We start from the raw sequence: 17,811 nt of genomic DNA on the forward strand, positions 1-17,811 counted from the left end.
TTATATGAAGAACGTATTTTCTCGTACAGTCGTGATAATGCGATCAAATTTTGAGATAGATTTGTATATATATTGAACCCAAAATAAGTTCTTGAACTGTATGGTAATAAATAATGCCAACCAAACGTGGCAGATACACATGAAATCTCTTTGCAGATCCATGGTTCCTATTTGGTTTTTCTTCCCTATTGCGTGCGAGTGGCCTGGTTGAATGGATGAAGCCTCGCTCATTGCGTTGCCCTCGTCATTGTGGGATTGATTTCCATGGCGATTCAGAGCCCTTACTCTGCCATGGATTGGTGACCTTCTCCAGGATCAATTTTGCCTTGAGGTGTTCACAAATTTGGAGCACCCCAATGTTCCACTACGAGTACGGACATGACGTTTTAAACTCGGATACATAAGCAGACACGAAAACAAATGTTTCCTTCATTGGACATCAGCATGTGGAGCTACTGTTCCTTTATTCGTGTCAGCAAGTCGGTGAATTTATTTAAAGGTTGATATGCTGCTCGCTTGTTCAAAGTAAACCGTTGTTTATCCTTGGAATTAACAATAAGAAAATCCACAATACAAAATTTAACTTTTATTGGTGATGAAGCTCATTGAAAAATTTCAATGTTTTAATCACCTTGCAGCAAAACTTTTCATCACCAAATGAATTGTGTACATTAATCATCAAGGTCTGACTTGATCAGGCATCTCATAATACAGTAAGCTGCTGTTTCATTGGACAAACGAGGCACTAGGCCAGAGTAACAACACCAGGGCCATGCAGCACAGATCCAATTGTTTGATCAGATGATCTCCTGACTGCATTTTCACTTTTACTTGCATTTATTACACCAAATGATTCAATTTAGAATTGTGATTTTAACAGCACAGCAAAAAGGTTGGTAGGCATTACAGATTAACTTTCTTCCAAGTCCTGCTTTCGAGACTCAGAATTTGCTACCAGAAAGTGTAAGCACCCATTTTGGAATAGTAATGAAGCTTGGAATGAACGGAGCCAACCACTCAAACCCCGGGAAGTGCTGAACTGCAAACTTGAGGGACGTAAAACGAGTAATTTGCTTTCCTGTTTGCACAGAGAAACGAGATATTGCAGTCCAATGATGGAGTACTGCTTACCGCTCCATTGTTTTTTTTTTTAAAAAGATCAAAATCATTGTGAGCCTCGTGTGTGTGGGAATACTGGACTTACCCCCAATATCTGATAGCTTGTATTCAGAAGCTAGGTCACATGTCAACAGCACCTTACCAGACTTCTGCATCAGTTTAGGATCTGTAGGCAGTTTGGGTGCAGGAAAAAAAAAAAAAAAACACTGAAGGATCATTACATTTATATTTAAGAGTAACCACCAGAATTCCAAATGTTGAAAGCAATATTTCTGCAATTTTCTCTTTGTAAATTGTAAATCGTAAACTTCTGCAATTGTAAATGAGAATTGAAAAAAGTTAAATGTGTCATCTGTGAATCCAAGTCAGGAAGGAGATCAAATCCCACCCAGTGTTGGCAAATAGGCTTCACTTAAAATGTGTGTGTGTGTGTGTGTGTGTATATATATGACGTGTCAAATTGGTGAACATCTGCTTCATTCCCCACAAATTAGTTTTCACCAAATGTCAATGCCATCTCGCTCAAGGTGTTTGTGTGGCAACCGTATGAGAATTTTGATCCAAGTGCCTTCGCTTACTTGTGCAGTATATATATATATATATATATATATATATATATATATATATATATATATAGTAAGGAAAGGGGTAATATGTGGTGTGTGTGGGTGTGTTGTCAATTAGCCTCACCAGAGACTGTTTAGGATAGCACATCATCCCTCTGTGTTGTTTCACAATTGTAAGTAAAGCTTGGTGTTGGCTTAACGGTAAAGGTGGCTGGCTTAAGATATTAGGCTCTTGAGTTTGAGCCTGTCATCCGTTGAATTTACACTAGGTGGGGTTGACAGCCTGGCAAAAGGAGAACCAGTGTGTTGGTACTCAAGGGCACTGCAGCAGCGGCACAGCCGTGCCCCCAGAAAATGATGCAACCAGCAGCCACAGGCTGCACACGATAGCTAGCTAACTATTAAATGCATTTCATTTTCCTGTGAGTATCCATTTGAAGCTTTCAATCTGGTGTCTTGTGGAGTTATTGTTACAAGAACTTCATCTCCCAGGAGGTCTCCACATGAAGTCGCTCAGCCAGACATATGCCGATTGTTTGGTTTGCATGAGTCTGATCCAGTGACATTTAAGCTCTCATATGGGGTGAACAATGGGGCAGTTACTATGTGACAAAGCAGGGGCAGTTACTGGTCCTTCGACAGAGGGTGGAGCGAGGACCCCAGAATAAATCGTTTGCCCGGAGCCACAGAGACTGCAATTTCTGTGGGTCATGTCTGAGATGAACGTGCTCAGTTTCCCCAGGCAGCAATTCATCCACCCATCTTTCTCTTCCCTCTTCCCCTGCCATCTTTATACCAGTGTATCTCCATGCGATTAAGACTCGATTTCAAGTTAGGTGAGCTTGTTTCCATTTTAAAGATAAACATGAGTCTTCCCAGCCACCATGCTTCATCCTCATTTAGTATTCATTCATCAAACCTGTTTGTTTCATAAATTACTACCTGAAGTACCTTGCACTTCTCAGGGAAATTTGATAAAATATGTATTTAAATATTTCCTACATGATAATCACAAAACATATTACTCGATCACACCGAGGGAAAACCCAAGCAGTGTAGAAGCAACATATTCACTCGAGGCCTGAACACGGGGGTGTTATAATAAACCTGTATAAAGCAATCTTTTCAACAACAGGCTAATGTGTCAACACTATACTAAATTTAATTTGTGCTGCTGAAAACAAATCACTACAACCTCAACATATGACATTGTTGCGGGGCCGGGTATCAGCTGCGAGCACGACCACCAGATGGAGCTGCAGGGTCAACTCCGCCGATCACCCGGAATGTATAGGTCGTCACCCCGGATAACTCTGGAGCCGACGGGTCCCTTATCGGAACGAAGTTCGCCAATATTTTGACGGCGTGAGGCAAGGTCCACTTGTCTAACTCCAATTTACCTAAGTACTCACACCGTCCAACTACCGGGGAAATTCACCCTCGACGATGCTCGTACGGAACGAGTCGCTAGCGTACTCGAACAGTGTGCGACCCGAGCGAATGGTCACCGTCCAAATGTCCCTTTTACAGCAGCAACAGCCTGGCTAATTCCCAACACGCAGCATGTCAAACCAATAAAAGAAACACAAAAACGAACCGATACATTTAACACATGGGTTTATTTATAATGGGTTTATTTATAATTATAACTAGCCAAAACCCCGTCACAGACGGATTCCGTTCCATGAGCCCAATATGACAACCAGTGGCGTCTCTTGTAAGAGCCAGATCCCAGTCAATGTACTCCATGGCCTTACCTAATGAGGCCGACAAAACGTCCTTGTACACGACATTTTTGGTGTACACCACTCCTTATGAAGAAGTCCCCTGATTTGTGCACGCATCAACTTTGACGTACAAACACCGTGTCAAAACTTCTCAGGTCACAGTACCGAGAAAAACGTGACGCGACCGCTAGGAGGAGCACAAAATTGGTCCTTCAGTATTAATATAGATACAATGTTTCTTGCTACATTTTATTTGTGTCAAATTCACATTCTGAGGTGGTCAGCATGTACAGAAGAGGGTTTTACACTGCAGACGCTATTTTCGAGGAGGGGAATTACACCTCCCATCAGCAGTGACGGTCTGTCGACGACAGGCGTATTGACGTCAGCGAATGGCCGATGATGTCATGACGTCCTTGCGCCTCTCAGCGGTGACGTCACACGTCGCCATGTAAAGGAATGTAAAACGAAAAGTGTTTATTCTGCTTCAGAGTTGAAGTTTGACTATTGCCACTATGTGCGATGCACTCTTACAGGTACGAAGTTTCTTTCAGTCCAAGTCACAGTACCGAGAAAAACGTGACGCGACCGCTAGGAGAAAGTTGATGTCTGAGACTTCTCACGCCTCCCATTGGTCCGGGGTTTGTGGGAACATCGATGTCTGAGGCGTCTCACGCCTCCCATTGGTCGGGGGGAACATTCCATCTCTCCGGGGTGGAGTCGGAGCTCTGGTGGCCGAGGAAACTCTGCCCACGTACGTGGTCGAACGCACGTTGCCAATGGTGTCGAGGTGAAGGCGTGTTGTTGTTATGAGGGGTGTAAAAATCCTAACTATTAAAATAACGCACAGCGCACATACATTTAATTCCCATTAGACAAGGGCAAGGAAGCTATCTATAAAACACATACTTACCGATATAACTGTTCTATAGGGACTACTGAATGTTGAGTGCAGTAAGTTTCCAAATTCACAACAATATTACTTGATCACTCTCAGAAAAAAAAAATCTCAGGCAGTGTATAAGCACAAGATCAATTATCTAGTTTTTATCTGGGGTCAATTTTTTTTTATCCAAACACAGCCTCGACCTTCTTCTGGATGAAAGAGGAGGCCATGCAAAGTTTGGTCGCACTGATTCCTGCAGGGTCTGAATGCATAAACGAACAAACAAACAAACTTTCTTTATATATTCGGTGTGTTTTCTTTGAATTAAAGTCAATCCTCCAAAGTGTTGAATTTGATTAAGTGTGCTTGAAGTCAAATTGCCAGAATTGTAACGAGTCAATCGGACGTTGGGTTTTTTTCAGTTTTAGTTTCAGTCCCTCAATTTCATCTCAAGCCTCCCTTTACCATTCAGCTGGCCTACATAGTTCATCTTCAGCACGATTGGGATCGCTCATCTCAGTCACATTACATTATATAATGTTAGTATGTGTGTTACAAAAATGACGAGAGGAAGGGGAGAGGGTTAATTATTTCATAATGAATGGCAGCAAAAGGTGTTTAGTAGAGCACCCCACAACAGTGTATGGAAAGTTCTTTATCACCATGGCACCCATCTGTCTCTTTCTGCATTTCCCCCTGTAATGTTCCTCATCCTTCTAGTATTTTCTCACAAGGTTCCACGTATGCGATATGCTGCTAGCATGGTGGGTCCGTGTGTTTAATAAATGGCAACACCAACATGGCGAAAGCACGTGTCACTTTCAGCAGGAAAACAAGGGGGGGAGTGGGGGTGTGCCCACTAAGGATATAGAAGCTGGAGGGCGAGCACCACACAGGCAGTTGGGAAGTGGTCACCAGTCAGTCAACGTGAAGTGTGTACACAGTAGACGCCAATCTGGTCAGGCCATCGATGGTCACGAGTCAAGAGTGGCAGTGGAGAAGCGACAAGGCCAGTGCCAAAGTCCCACAAGTGGGGTCGAGTCAGCGCCTTGGGGCCCCGATGGAAAACGAACAGCGGCGAGAACTTCTCAAACTGCCACACCAGTGCAGAGCCCTGCCCAGTGTGCCTACGTTGTGCCTCATGACCAACCTCAAAAGAAAGGCCACGACCAAAACCTCTGCCTCACCCATCCTGTTTCACTTTTATCTGTCCTGTGTACCTGAACAAATCTGCCATGTGAGAAGTTTAAGGTTTCGGTGTGGAGACCATTTTTATCGAGTAGTGTGCCAGCAGTATTTCATGTTGTCTTTTGTAGCGCTTTTTTTTTTTTGTAGCGCTCACTGTGTGCCTATCAGTACCATTCATTAAACCTGTTCAAGACTATGCCATTGTTGCTGTGGTATTTGAACCATGGAATTGCCCTTCTGCATAACCATATCATCAGTGAACCATCGCCCACTGAATTTTGGCATGCAGCCCCAATATTTTATTTTAATACATTGCACTGCAGACTCTCCATTCATGCATAGAACGCCTCGGCTTGGGCATCCTGGGAGTTTTTCTTTGGTGACTCCATCCATCTTTTGTGGGTGGAGGTACTAAATACTAAGTGGGGCTGGGAGTATAGAAACAAACCAAAACACGAACGAGAAACCTGATTGGCAAACACACTTAGTCCATACAAATACGGGTTGTCAGCCATCTTATTCTCTACTTATAGACAAGGACTCACATAGGAAGAGGTCAGGACACACAAAAGGAAGGAAAGAAAGATATAAGATGGGGTAAGGCCATCTCTGTGTAAGATGCTTTGAGTTAGCGTTAACTGGACTTGCTGTGCTGCTTTCTGTGTCGCTCCTAGGCTCTGGCACGGAAAGCCAACACACTCTGACCTAAAGCATCCACGCTGTGCCAGGACTGCTCCTGCTTCCACCGTGCACCTCGCAGCTCAGTCCTGGGCCTCTCCACCAAATCTACGCAGCTGCTCTCTTGCAAATTATTAGAGGGAATGCATTCCATACTTTCCATGCTAATGAAAGCCAGTGAACCAGAAACACATCCATGAATTCATTCCCTTCCCAAGGGGTGGGGTAGCATTACTAAAACAAGCTCAAATGAGCTAAGATCCTCGTCCTCTTATTGATGACGTCATAAAACGAATATGACATTGTGATGTATCAGGTTTGCGATTATAAATTATCTGTGCTAATGCCCGGCTTGATTCCCGCAAACAAAATTCAAACGGCTTGCCTAGTTTTGGAGATAATGGTATAGGCGATTTCCATTAGCGGCGATATTATGACGTCAACTTTTTTTCTAGGAAGAATTTCCAAAATCGGAGATGGTTGCTGCCTGTGCGTGGGCTTTCTGCATATACATGGCAAGTTTCACGAAGATCCGATGAAAACTCTGGGTTGTGAAACAAAAAGTCAAAAAATAGGAATGACGTCATAAAAATTGATATTATGTCATAGTGATGTATCATGTGCGGTAATTCATCTCTGCTAATACCCTGTTCGATTCCCGAAAACAGAATTCAAAAAGCTTGCCGAGTTTCGGAGATAATTTTTGAGGCGATTTCCATTAGCGGAGATATTTTGACGTCATAACTTTTTTTCTAGGAGGAATTTTCAAAGAAAACTGTAGGCTGTGAAACAAAAAAGTCCACAAGAAGAGGATGAAGAACAACAACGTGTGTAAGACTTAGAGATCCTCCAAGAGGATCTAAAAAACGACTTTTTTTTTAAGTTGGCTTGCTGATTTCACAGCAACTAAAAGCCAGAAGTACAGCATCACTAAAAATCTTATTTCCTGTTTGTCAAAAATCCTCGTAAACCAACGGATGCCTTAACAGGGTGAATGTGTGGCAGGTACCCCTGTTGGTCAAAACCCCTGCAGCAACTGCCAATGTAAGGCTCGGGTTTTTTTTACGGTCACCATTCCAGTGAAGGTATTATTTGATATGTTGAACAATACTTTGTCAAGCAGGGTGTATATTTCAACTCCTCTAGGCATTTACAGCAAATGTTGGCAACAAATCACAATCAACAACACCTTGACGGTTCATAACCGACTGCTTCACAAACTCACCAAAAGTTAGGCACAGCAGCATCACCTCATATATATGTGTGTGTATACACACACACACACACACACACACACACACACACACACACACACACACACACACACACACACACACACACACACACACACACACACACACACACACAACGTCAAGACTCGTATGAGAGCTAACACACAGAACATAGAACAAGGGGAGCACGAGACAAGAGGGATGGGAGAGGGAAGCACAAAACAGTGGGGAATAGACACACAAGGAGATCTGTGGAAGGAAGAGGGATGGGGTGAGGTACATGGGGTAAACAAGATGGTAGTCAGGAGGCCCAATGCAGAATAGTGTACGACCCTGCTGATTCCGTGTTAGAATAGTGCATCAGGTGTAAATTGACTGTCCAGACACACAGAAACGTGAATCAACTTGTTGCCAACTCTGGATATGGATAGTATGGCCGCCATGACAGTTTACAAAATGGTCGCCATTAAATACACTTTTCGTCATATTTCAGCCGCAAATTGACATGAAATTACAAAATTAGGGTCGATTTCCATGTTTTTGAGCATGCCTGAGCTGATGGGAGTATAGAAAAAAACATTGCTCCATCCATTTTCTAAAAATAATATGACTTGTTTTTCACTATATTATTTTTAAAGAAATGTTCAGGCTCGAATTAGAATGTCTGATTATACAAACCACAATCAATGAATTTTACAACTTTGCTATAAAATGAACCTAAACTACATAACTGTGTGTTTTCTGTTACCCAGGACTAACTGAAAAATGAAAGCCGCAAGATTTCTCACAGGGGGTTCAAGGGATCGAGAAGAAGAGCATGTAGACTGGAATAAATGCTTTATTTGCCAGGACAGTTCAAAAACTAGCAAGTCAACGCCACTTCGAAAGACTACAATCGTTGGTGTGAAAACTGTAGCTGAATGTTGCAAAAAAAGAGAGAAATATAATGACGCTAAATATGTTGACTCATTCTCAAGAATCAGAAAATATTCTGTACCGGAGCACGTCGAAAAGATTCAATGGCACAAATTCTGCTATAGTGACTTTACTCACGCACAAAAAATAGACAGACTGAAGTCAAGGATTCAGCCACAATCTGTGACTTACGCAGAAGAGATACCCACAACATCAGGTTCCTCAGAGAACTACCATGTCCCAAAGTCACTAAGATCCGCGCACAGCGCTATGGATTGGTCAAAATGCGCTTTCTGCCAGACTGACATTCCTGGAAAAGCTGGTGTCCTGACAAATGTTGAATTTGATCACACATCATCCAGGATGCTTAGTTTGGCCCAATTTGACCCCACCATGCGTCACAGGTTTGCAGGTGTTTCAGACTTGATGGCAGCTGAAGGTAAATATCACCTCAAGTGTTATGTTTCTTTTCGCAGAAAGTATAAAAAGGAGAGTGGAGAGAAAAACCAGTCTCCTGAAAGCATCTGTTTCAGAAATGTGATGAACCAGCTTGAGAAAGAGCTGCAGAAGGGACATGTGTTTACCCTGAAAAACATCTGGGAACACTACAGCATGCTGTTATTGAATGATTTTGGAATTGAGGCTGGAGCCTACAAAAGCTACAATTTCAAGCAGAAAGTGGAGGTTCACTTTGGTAGTGACAAGGTGACATTCGTGCAGCCATTGGATGTCACAAAACCCCTCATAGTTGCGTCCTCAACTGTGACAAAGTTTGCCATGAGAACCGCCGTGAATGATTTATCTGAAGAAGGTGAAAGTTCTGAAGAAGATGAATTGGCCCAGTGCAGTCTGCCTCATCATGAGAACGAAATCCTTAGCTGGATCTTCAGAGTGGGCATAAAGATTTACAGTGACATAAAACACTCTCCAGGGCATAGCATTATCGATGGACTGAACACAGAAAATGCAGAGCGAATTGTACCTGAAACCCTGTACATGCTTGTAAAGCTTCTTTGTGGTGGTGACAGCACTGACAAGATGGACAATGAAGAAGCGGATGAGACAGATACCAAGAACAAAGTTCTGAGCATCTGCCAAGACATTATTCATGTGGCTTCAGGACACTGATGTCCTCATTCTCCTTGTTGCCTATCAGCCGCATCTCAGTCCCTTTCTCTGGATGAATGCAGGGACACCCAAAAAGCAACACTACATTCCCATTGACTCCATCAATATCCCAGATTCGCAGAGGGAGTCACTTCTGGCATCTCATGCAGTGACAGGTTCAGACAGCACAAGCCAGTTTGCTGGAATTGCGAAGCGCTCTGCATGGGCTGTCTTTCAAAACAACTCCCACCTGTTAAATAACCTAGGCAAAGAGGAAATTCCTGATGAGAGTGTGATTGCAGATGCTGAGTCATTTGTCTGCAGGCTTTATGACCCTCATGGCCAAGATAACTCAATTCAGCGAGTAAGATGTGATCTGTTTCTCAGTCTGACCAAAGCTATTGAGAATCTGCCTCCAACTCGCGATGCTCTGATTCTACACATCAAGCGAGCGCACTACCAGACTTTTGTGTGGAGAAGAGCCTTGGAATCTGAACCACATCTACCTGCACCTGAGAACTGTGGGTGGGAACAGGTCGTCAAAGATGGCAACGAGACATTTCAGCCGCGACTCATGACTGCACAGCCTATTACTGCTTACTGTGTAGAACTGACGACATGCAAATGCCGTGGGTCATGCTCAACTCGACGGTGCAAATGTACACGGAATGGACTGCCTTGCACGAAAGCATGTGGATGCAAAGCCCTTTGTAGGAACCCGTTCAGTGTACAAGCCGATCAATAGCTCTGAAAATTGTACTTGGGTGTTCTCACAACACTTTTCTCTTCTGCAAAGCAACGTAATTTTGTGTTAGAAAGAATCTGACAGCTGTTGAAATAACCTTTGACTGACTGTAAACCCATCTCCATCAATAGTGCTAAACATTTTCTTTTTCACATTTGTTGCTCGTATGTGCATTTTCAATTTCGTCTTTAAGTTGTCAATTATGTGAAAAGTTGTGATCCAGTACAAAAATAAAGCACAAAATAGTGTTCCTCGTGTCAGATTACATAGTATTTCACAATCATGACAAATTTCTGGCTAGTACAATTTGCAGTAAGAAAAAGACTAAATCTGATGGCGGCCATTTTGATTACTGTCATGGCGGCCATAATATTTAGATGCAGACTTGGCAACAAGTGGAACTAGACTTGGTCATGCCTAGACTCTTCAAAAACACCAGTTGCACCATTCTAACATGAAATCAGCAGCGAACCTATTTTCTAGGCTAGCTACAGATTTTGGCTTCTAGACTATGGACACCACAGGGACTTTCAGGAAGGAAAGCAGGGAATTTGAAGGAGGTGGGTTTAGGTAGAGTTTGGGAAGTAAACTTCCTGAACACTTCAGTTTTATAGTCGTTAAAAATATGAACCTTTGATCCACAAACTAATTTCAGGGAATATTTCAGACAAATAACATCATTTTTAAAAGTAAACATTAAAAAAATCTTTTCAAAGGTTAATCATGTACACTTTCTCATGAATAGGGTACACAGCTGTGCATTTGTTGTATTTAAAATGTGCAACTGTTTGCATTGTTTGTAAAGCCTCATGGTCACCACTGGTCTATTACTCTATTGCATTTTGTATGAGGTACGACTGAGCCACAAATGTAGGTCCTTGACATTGAGGCAGGGATTTAGAATTTGTTCAGGGTTCTCGTGATGATTCATTCTGCTCTCAGAAAAGTTCAAGACGACCATCTCCATAGCACCTGATATTGATTCTGCATGAAAATGCTTTCATAAAAGGTCGACTTTCTTTCATGTACCACTTTACCCATCCTATCTGCGAATATTCTCCATCCTTTCGACTGATACACTGAATGCTGTGGGGAAGCGGTTGCAGTCAAGCAGCTTGCAAAGTTAACCTGACTGAAGGAAACTTTCCATCATTCTGTTAGGCTCGCAATGTGTGTGTGTGTGTGTGTGTGTGTGTGTGTGTGTGTGTGTGTGTGTGTGTGTCCATCCGGAAACAATCCAGAAAACATCTTGCAAATCTCAAGGCTGAACTCTCCAACTCCTTCTTCCAAGTCATGGTGGTGCCTTGCCAAGTCTGCCTCTGGTGTTGGCTACTCTCCATCTCATCGCTCACCTCAAACAGTTGTACAGTACTGAAGACTTTGCCCGAGATTAGGCAGAATGTCCAAACTGTCTTTCCTTCCAAATATCAAGGACCCAACCCTTCCCGATCTATCCTCGTCTTACTCCGAGATACCCACTGTCTCTGGAACTCTGCGTGCTTCGCATCTGATAAGTTCTGTCTGGCCTTGACCCTGCTTATGTGACAGGTGCAGATGGCATCAGTGCCCTCGTTCTCAAATCCTGCTCTGCAGTTCTTGCTTCCCATCAAACCGTTTTATTACCCCACGCACGTTAAGTGACAAGCGGAGTTAAGCAATTGGTTGACCTTGTCTATATGTTTACAGACGTCAGTCTGTGATAGATAAACGTTGCGGATGTGCACAGAGGAGTAAGGTATTTGTCTTGGTCTGTCTGGCAATCATATAAAATTTAAAATCATTCCAAACAGGTAACATTCTTAAGGGACATCATGAAGGACATAAACACCAGGCATGAAGAACTAGTTTAAGGTGTCAAAGAAGGTGGTGTAAAACACTGTGCATCAATGGCAGTAAACTTCCTAAAGTTTTTTTTTATTTTTTCATTTCCAGTTGAATTATATACTTGAACACAAATCACCTTTTGTCACTTCCAAACGCCTCCAGTTTAGCAGTACGTGGACAAAATATTACGCCATTTCGACCAATCAAATTTGCCGCTCGTGCTCTTAGCGTTGGGGAATGTTGAGATTTGGACAAAATTACGCCTCGTAGGAAAAATAAATTGTGCTCAGAAACACAAAGCATGAGTTCAAAAGACCCTTTCCACGTCCTTTTTCTCAAGACTGCATGGGGCAAGGTGTTCTTTGAACTCTAGTTCAGTCTGTCCTCCTTTGGCTACCTCCCCGCTGCATGGAAGTCCACAAACATCGTTCCTGTTCACAAGAAGGGTGCAAAAACAGACCCTACCAACGAGAGGCCAGTGAGTTTGCTTCCAATTACAGGCAAAGTCATGGAATCCATTATTGCTTCCGATGTCGTCTTTCATGTTTTCCAACAACTTGATCTCTGGCCATCAGTTCGGTTTCTCTCCTCATCACTCACCTCTGGACATGCTTCTTTTCCCCTCAGCAATGGTTGGAGGCCCTCAAACTCAAACAAGAAGCGAGGACCATATTTCTGGACATAATCTCGGGTATTCGACTCTGGAATCCTGCTTTGCTTGCCAAGCTCTGACAGTAACATAGAGGGCTGCCATCATTCCTGGATTTCTGACTTCCTCCACTAACGCAGTCAGAATGTTGCCATTAATGGCACCCTCTCATCCCCTATCCCAGTGGAGGATGGAGTTCCTCAAGGCAGTGTTTTGTGCCCAATCGGGTTCCTCATCTATATTGATCTCTCAGATGCTCTGGAAATCCTCTTCCTTTCTGTGGAGGACTCCACAATGTGTCGACCATTACTCCAACCCTCTGCTAGAAAGACAACATATGGGTCTCTCTTTACTGCAAATTATTCGAGAATGGTCTGATAAATGGAACATGTCCTTCAATCCTGGAAAATCCCAGTCTCACTTTATCACTTCGCAATGATTGTCAAACAAACCCACTTGTCTATTTCCTTGGTCATTCCAGTGGAAGAGGTTTAGTCTCAAACTTTTCAGCCTCGCCATCAGCCATGACCTTTTCTTTACATTCTCAGCCTCTCCAACACAGACTGTGCATGTGTGGTGTGCGTCTTCTGACCCTCCATAGCAACTCCAGAATGTACAAGTTCTTCCGGTGACTTCCTGCTCGTTAAACATCCAAAATCCAGACTGACTGCACACCTCAACTCTGATATTCCTCACTTCTCCTGTCCATGGAACCACCTTCCAGAGACTGTTCTGTCTCAATCTTCCCTCCAGGGCTTCATACAGGATATGCACCACCACCTCATGTAATCCTCCATCCTGATGTATGATCTTCATTACCCCCATCAACTGTTCCTATCCCTATCGTCATACTTGCTGATTTCAGTGCTTCCTCCCCTTCTCCCCCTCTTTTCCCTTCCTGTTAGTTTATCCCCTTGTCTGTTGTGCCAAATTGTTGTCCCGCTATCCCACTGTCAATTTAACCATGCTCTTCCGTGAGCCTCGCTCTTGATGAAAAACAAAGAAAAAAAAGAAGACATTGTTGGGTTTTGGAACGCTATTACATTTATTTATTGGATATCAAATCTACCTATCCCAGTTGTGGATATGGATTGCTACTGGACAAGCATGGTTCGTTTAACGCCTCTCTTACAATTATAACCTCTCCTCCTTCCCCCACCTCCCACTTCCTTTCCAGGGACTCCTCAAACCACCACCATTCATTAATTCACAAAGACTTGAATAAAATGTTTTAGAGCTCAGACATGGAAATAATTTATGATAGTTTGACAAGGTGGTGCAGAGGAAGCACGTTTGCACTGGATGGTCAAGTGTGGGTTTGATTATAATTGGCCCGACTATAAACAATTGGGTTGGTGCTTCACAAGCAGGGCACCGCATCATAAAGTGCACCGTTCCTCGGTTAGATATTAAACTTGGTGCCCCATCTGTCAGCATTACTTGTGACATCAAATATCCCACCCACGATGTTTCACAAAGAGTAGGTGAGTTATCGCTGGCATCCTGGCCAAATTCCAAATTGCCGTCACCTCGGCCAGCCAGTTCGTGAAAGACTGGCGAAAAACATTTTCTGGCTGATCCCGCAAAAGGGGGAATAATTGGAGCCATTAAAGTTGTTGTCATAGTTGTGGTAGCATCAGTCATAGTGGATTATGACAGAGTAGTCTGAAATTTTCATTTTGATAAAGCCATCCCATGTCTTCAAGTCTTGTACATATTCCCCTTCCATTCCTCCCCCACCCCTAAAGGATAGTCTTGCTTGACACTGCTTGGGGGGGGGGGGGGGGAAGCAGAGTTCTGAACTGTGTGTTCACTGAAAAAAAAAAAAACTAGAAGGGCATTTGGTGGAGCACATACCTCCATCACGTATTGCCTGATCCACGAGAACATATCGGGCCCAATACGTTTTTGAAATATCATGCGAAACAGTATTATATCGTTTTTGGCGCCATCTCTCAATCGTGAAGAATCACTTACAAAATTAAATAATTAGCGTATCCAGATCCAGATTCATATCTTCACCAAAATCGAATCAATTATAATTTGTCACACACCCAACATATCCACCAAGTTTCATCCAAATCTGTCCACAACTTTTTTAGATATCCTGCACACAGACAGAAAGGAGTGAAAACAACCTCCTCCACCTTTGGTGTCAGAGGTTCAAAAAAAACATAAAAAGCCCAGGACCTAAACCCTTCCTGTAGCCTCCCTTCCTCCACCCGCCCCATGCAAAAATGTTGCCGATATCATTTGGACCTCTCCCCTGCTGCCACATGGAAGCGAAGTTACTTACCAAGCTCAACAACAATGGTTTCTGACGGCATAGATGCTCCAATTCTAAGGAATTATTCAAAGGAACATGTGCTTCATTCCTTCCATTCACACGTCCTTTTTAGATGGCACCTTCATCTATTGTGGAAAGTTTTAAACCTCGTTCCTATCGATAAGAATGGTTCCAAAACTGACCCCTTCAACTACAGACGATCAGTGTCCTCCCGATCAGAAGCAAAGTAATGGAGTCCATCTTTGTCGCTGACCTCAGACACCGTCTCTTTAACTCACTCATCTCTGTGAAACGGTTTGGTTTCCAACATGGTTATTCTACCTTGGATATGATACTCCTTCTGACACAGTAATGGATCGGTGCCCTCAACTGGCATCCCGCCTTGATTTCAAGTGGTCTTCCTTTGCAATTTGGGGTACCCTGCTCAAGTGGCTGTCTGATTTCCTCAATTAGTAGAAACAGAAGGTGGCCTTTCTCTTTCTACCCTTACCAGATCACATGTTCCTCAAGACGACCTCACCTGCTCATCCTCCCGAAGTCCAGACTGTTTGCCCACCTGCATCAATTGGTCTCCTTATTGTCGATTGTGTCATCATCTCCCCGTGTCTGTTGCCTCATCCTCCTCAATCATTCAAATGTGTTACCAATCACCGCCTTCAGTGCTCACCCGTACACATCTACAACCTCGTCTACCCTGCCCCCTCTCCGCTCCCTTCCTATTGTGCAAACCTGCTGCCTTTTTCTCGTTTACTCGTCCGTGAGCCGAGATCCTGACATGAACAAACTGAAATTTGTCCGTAATGTGTGTATAGCTTTTTAATCCTTCAGGTACGAGACGTTTCATCTTGAGAAACGCAGTCCATGCAGGCAAGCACGCAGTTCAGGCACGGGAAGATGCGAACACTTACCATTTGCAAGTGAGACGATGCATTTCCCACTCAGCTCAGTTGTTTCACCTTCCAGAAACATTTTCTTCAGCTAGGAAAGTGTTTAAAGGGAAGTAAAAGGTTAAACAATAAAAACAAAACCTTCAATGATACTTTCTTTTCATCAAAAGAAAACCAGATATGTTCTTCCTACGTCGTGCGACACCGCAACTTCAGGGCAGCGTTCGCCACGGTCATTCCACTTCGATGATTATAAACAATGGATGGACTCTGTCAATTTCAAACATCTCCCTCCCATGCATTCGATACCATCTGGAATCGAACCTCACTTCCAAAACACAACCAATGGTATCCAGCAACTCCTCTTGAACTAGCAACTGCAGATCATCCATGCCCGCTATCAGCAGTCCATTGTGAATAGCATTCACTTCTCATACTCTGTTGGTGTCCATCCAGGTAATATTTTGTGACAAATCCTGTTATTGGTCTGCATCAAAGACCTCACAGTTATTGAATGTGTATCATTTTACAGATTGATCCACCCTGTGCTGGAATGTTCTTCATCCCTCCACCAGGCGAGCTGTGCAGGGCATAATCTCTTTGCTTATTCTTGCGTATGCAGCACAAGGCTGTGGGGTAGCATCATTGGCCGAGGGCTCGGCTGTGCCGCTGATGCCCCCTGTAGGTTAGGGCAGGAATTCGGAATTTGTTCAGATTACTGGCAATAGATCTTGCTGACACTTCGTGAAGGACACGTTGGGATCTTTAACGTCCACCAGCTAAAGCCGGTGGACGGGACACCAGTTTAACATCCATCCGAGGGATGATAACATTGATGAACACTGGGATCACAGTTTATAGCTGGGTCGAGATTCAAACCCAGGATAGGGAGCTTAGAGTCGAGTGCGTGCAACTCTTGGCCATCCTGCCAGTTTATCGCTCTGCTGATCGAGGGGAAAATAAGCAACCCCTCGATAAAAACCAGCAAATCCCCCGATCTATTTCTGTGGTCGACCACTGAGAGATCGTCTTGAGAGCTCCTGGGGCCTCACCATCAGCTATAATTTCTGTTTTTGAGATATCACATCTCCAACCTAGCCACCAAAGTTGCTGCTACCTGCGAATTCTCCCCAAAGTCATGTCTCCTCAGAACGCTTTGTCCAAAGTGCAATGGAGCATGGCTCCCCTTTATGGGGTGGTGCTTACGCTTCCCATATTGACTCATTTGAGGCTAGAGAGTCGAAAGCCTTCTGTGTCGCTGGCATCTTGCAACAGGAGGCCATCACAGTGTCTGCTTCTCACACAAAAGAAAATAGGTTGCTGGACTTGCAGTCTTTTACAGTCTCTCCCAATTTCACTTTTCCATCCAACCCCTGCTCCGACACACACACACACACACACACACACACACACACACACACACACACACACACACACACACACACACACACACACACACACACACACACACACACACACACACACACACACACACACACACACACACACACACACACACCTAACCTGCTTCTCACAAAAGATGGCAGCATACCTCTCTGAAAAATAAAATTGTTATCGTAGGACTTGTAAAGGAAGCTTGTACGTATATTGAATGAAGAGCAAGAATATTAGGGGAGGGGGGAACACACACAACGTGGGATTTTAAGCTCGAGTCACAACACTCATATTTCCACAATCGTACCTTTTGGTCTTCTTTTCCAGCAGGTGCCTCAATAATGCGTTCACGCACAGTCTCAGTCTGCACAGCACCCGGCCAAAGAGCTACGCTTGCCACACCATGCCGACGCAGTTCGACAGCGGTATCTACTGCCAACCGATCACACTGCACACAGTGGTGAAAACAAAAAATTTTAAAAAAGGATAATTGCATTTTCAGAAGAAATATAGTCTCAACGACAGCAAGGGCTGTGCATCTGGCAGATCCAGAGCCAAGAGTGATCTCAGGGGTTGATTCATACGGGATAGAAAGTTCTGAAAAAA

General features: G+C 43.6%; 2 protein-coding genes across 4 annotated transcripts in view; one reads left to right on the top strand and one right to left on the bottom strand.

Annotated features, from left to right (window-relative positions):
- Window positions 1-466, top strand: part of RAB5IF (RAB5 interacting factor) — a 34,254-nt gene extending 33,788 nt beyond the window's left edge. The window contains exon 4 of the mRNA XM_085845194.1: window positions 157-466. Coding sequence (XP_085701320.1) covers window positions 157-219 — 63 coding nt within the window. The 3' untranslated portion in view covers window positions 220-466. The remainder of the gene's footprint in view (window positions 1-156) is intronic.
- Window positions 1-17,811, bottom strand: part of DHRS1 (dehydrogenase/reductase 1) — an 86,329-nt gene that overhangs the window by 30,997 nt on the left and 37,521 nt on the right. For 2 of the 3 annotated variants that reach the window (XM_085845192.1, XM_085845191.1), the window contains exons 6-9: window positions 17,513-17,653; window positions 15,832-15,901; window positions 1,205-1,285; window positions 574-1,078 (exon numbers count right to left, since the gene is read on the bottom strand). In XM_085845192.1, coding sequence (XP_085701318.1) covers window positions 942-1,078; window positions 1,205-1,285; window positions 15,832-15,901; window positions 17,513-17,653 — 429 coding nt within the window. In that variant the 3' untranslated portion in view covers window positions 574-941. Of the gene's footprint in view, window positions 1-573; window positions 1,079-1,204; window positions 1,286-15,831; window positions 15,902-17,512; window positions 17,654-17,811 lie in introns of those variants that run through there. The other variant, XM_085845193.1, reaches the window with a different exon arrangement.

This window comes from Eptatretus burgeri, chromosome 11 (assembly GCF_056783735.1).
Source record: "Eptatretus burgeri isolate ZD-2024b chromosome 11, Ebu_testis_v1, whole genome shotgun sequence".
Lineage (NCBI taxonomy): Eukaryota > Metazoa > Chordata > Myxini > Myxiniformes > Myxinidae > Eptatretus > Eptatretus burgeri.